The 2,089-nt window shown below is 44.8% G+C and overlaps 1 protein-coding gene across 1 annotated transcript; it reads left to right on the top strand.

Moving 5' to 3' along the window:
• The first annotated feature begins 786 nt into the window (after positions 1 to 786).
• LOC109238292 lies at positions 787 to 1,185 on the top strand. The gene has a single exon (XM_019404723.1). It carries the CDS (start codon positions 787 to 789, stop codon positions 1,183 to 1,185), a length of 399 nt encoding a protein of 132 aa, XP_019260268.1.
• Positions 1,186 to 2,089: the final 904 nt, after the last annotated feature.

Here is a 2,089-nt window from a genome sequence, read left to right as displayed (position 1 = left end):
GTTTAGAATTTGCGTTGATAACATTATCCGGAGGTGTGTCCCCGAGATAGAACAATCTTTAATTTTGCAGGCTTGTCACGCTTCAGCATATGGAGGACATTTTGGAGGGGTCAGAACAGCTGCGAAGGTGCTGGAGGCCCGATTCTTCTGGCCAACTGTATTTAGAGATGCACACCTCTAGGTAAAGGGATGCAATGAATGCCAAAGGACGGGAAACATTTCCCGTCGCCATGAGATGCCAATGAAACCAATTCAAGAAGTAGAGGTGTTTGACGTGTGGGGGATAGACTTCATGGGTCCCTTTGTCAGCTCTTTCGGTAATAAGTACATACTTGTGGCGGTGGATTATGTGTCTAAATGGGTGGAAGCTGGAGCCTTGCCCACCAATGATGCACGAGTGGTGGTCGGATTCCTGAAGAAGCACATATTCACCCGGTTTGGGATACCAAGGGCGATCATCAGTGATGGAGGCACTCAATTCTGCAATAGAGCCTTCGAGAAATTGCTGGCTAAATATGATGTGCACCACAAAGTGGCTACGCCCTACCATTCGTAGACTAGTGGACAAGTTGAAGTGTCCAACAGGGAGATTAAGAGTGTATTAACAAAAACTGTGAATGCAACCCGAACGGATTGGGCAAAGAAGCTGGACGACGCACTCTGGGCCTACAGAACTGCTTCAAAACGCCAATAGGTATGTCACCATACAAGTTGGTGTTTGGAAAGGCCTGTCATCTACCTGTAGAGTTAGAACACTGTGCTTGGTGGGCATTAAAATAATTAAACATGGATCCCGAAGCAGCCGGACAAAATCGACTAACAGAGCTGCATGAGCTAGAGGAATTTCGGTATCAAGCCTTTGAGAGCACGAGGCTTTACAAGGAACGGATGAAGAAAATGCATGATAAGCACATCGTGGACAGAGACTTCAAACCCGGTTATATGGTGTTATTGTACAACTCAAGGTTGAGATTGTTTCCGGGTAAGTTGAAATCCCGATGGTCAGGGCCATTCCGAGTGGTGCAAATGTTTGCTAGTGGAGCTGTGGAGATTGAATCAAAAGATGGGACGAACAAATTCTCCGTCAATGGACAAAGGTTGAAACACTACCTTGGATCAGCTGACGAAAAAGGGGATACAGTGGTGTCACATTTCAAAGAACCCCAATACGAAAACGAGGAGTAGGAACTCCACTATTTGCGTCGTGCCGCGACGTTAAATCAGGCGCTGCGTGGGAGGAAACCCACGAATTGTTGTAAGTGTAATGTATAACTGTATATATATATAAACAAAAAAAATAAAAAAAAAAGTAGTACCAAAAAAACGCCTCCACCGCGGTCCAAGCGTGGCCGCGGTGAGACCGCGGTGGAAGAGGCTCTCTGAAGTTTTCCCACCGCGGTCCAAGCGTGGCCGCGGTGAGACCGCGGTGAAAGAGGCTCTCTGAAGTTTTCCCACCGCGGTCCAAGCGTGACCGCGGTAGCCCAGCGACGGGCCCAGTCAGGTAAGTCATCTGAAATTTTTTAACGTTTTTTTTTCTTTTTTTTCTTCCTTTTCTTTTTCTTTTATTTTCACCCCCTCCTTCATTAACCTTTCCCCACCCCTCACTTAACACTCCAAACACACGACACTCACCCCCCCTCTTTCCCTCTATTCTCTCCTTCTTCCCATCTCTTCTTCTTCCTCCCCAAAACCCTAACCCCCATTCTTCCCCAAATTTCTTCTTCTTCAACTCTCTCATCTCATCTACAAGGTACGCTTTCTTCTTTCCTCTTTTCTTTTCTTCAAATAGTTAGTGTAAATTAGTTTCTTAGCCCTAAATTTTGTTGTAATATATAATTTGTATCTTTTTCTTTGTTTTCTCTTTTTAATTGAATATTTTAGCCCTGGTGGATGCTTTGATGTTGGGTTTCATGATGATTAACTTGTGGGGAGGGATTTGTAGTGTTTTTTGAGACCTAACTATCATTTTTAGGGCAAAGTGTGGTGGTTGGGCCTATATGGCCGAAAATTTGGGATTTGTTGTAATTTTTGGAGCACTTTGTGCTCATTGTAATTGGTTGTGGTGGTGGTGGTTGCAATATTTCACTGA

The sequence above is a fragment of the Nicotiana attenuata genome, unplaced genomic scaffold (genome assembly GCF_001879085.1).
Source record: "Nicotiana attenuata strain UT unplaced genomic scaffold, NIATTr2, whole genome shotgun sequence".
Lineage (NCBI taxonomy): Eukaryota > Viridiplantae > Streptophyta > Magnoliopsida > Solanales > Solanaceae > Nicotiana > Nicotiana attenuata.
Note: the sequence above shows the minus strand (reverse complement) of the source record. Positions and strands in the feature narration are given on the sequence as shown.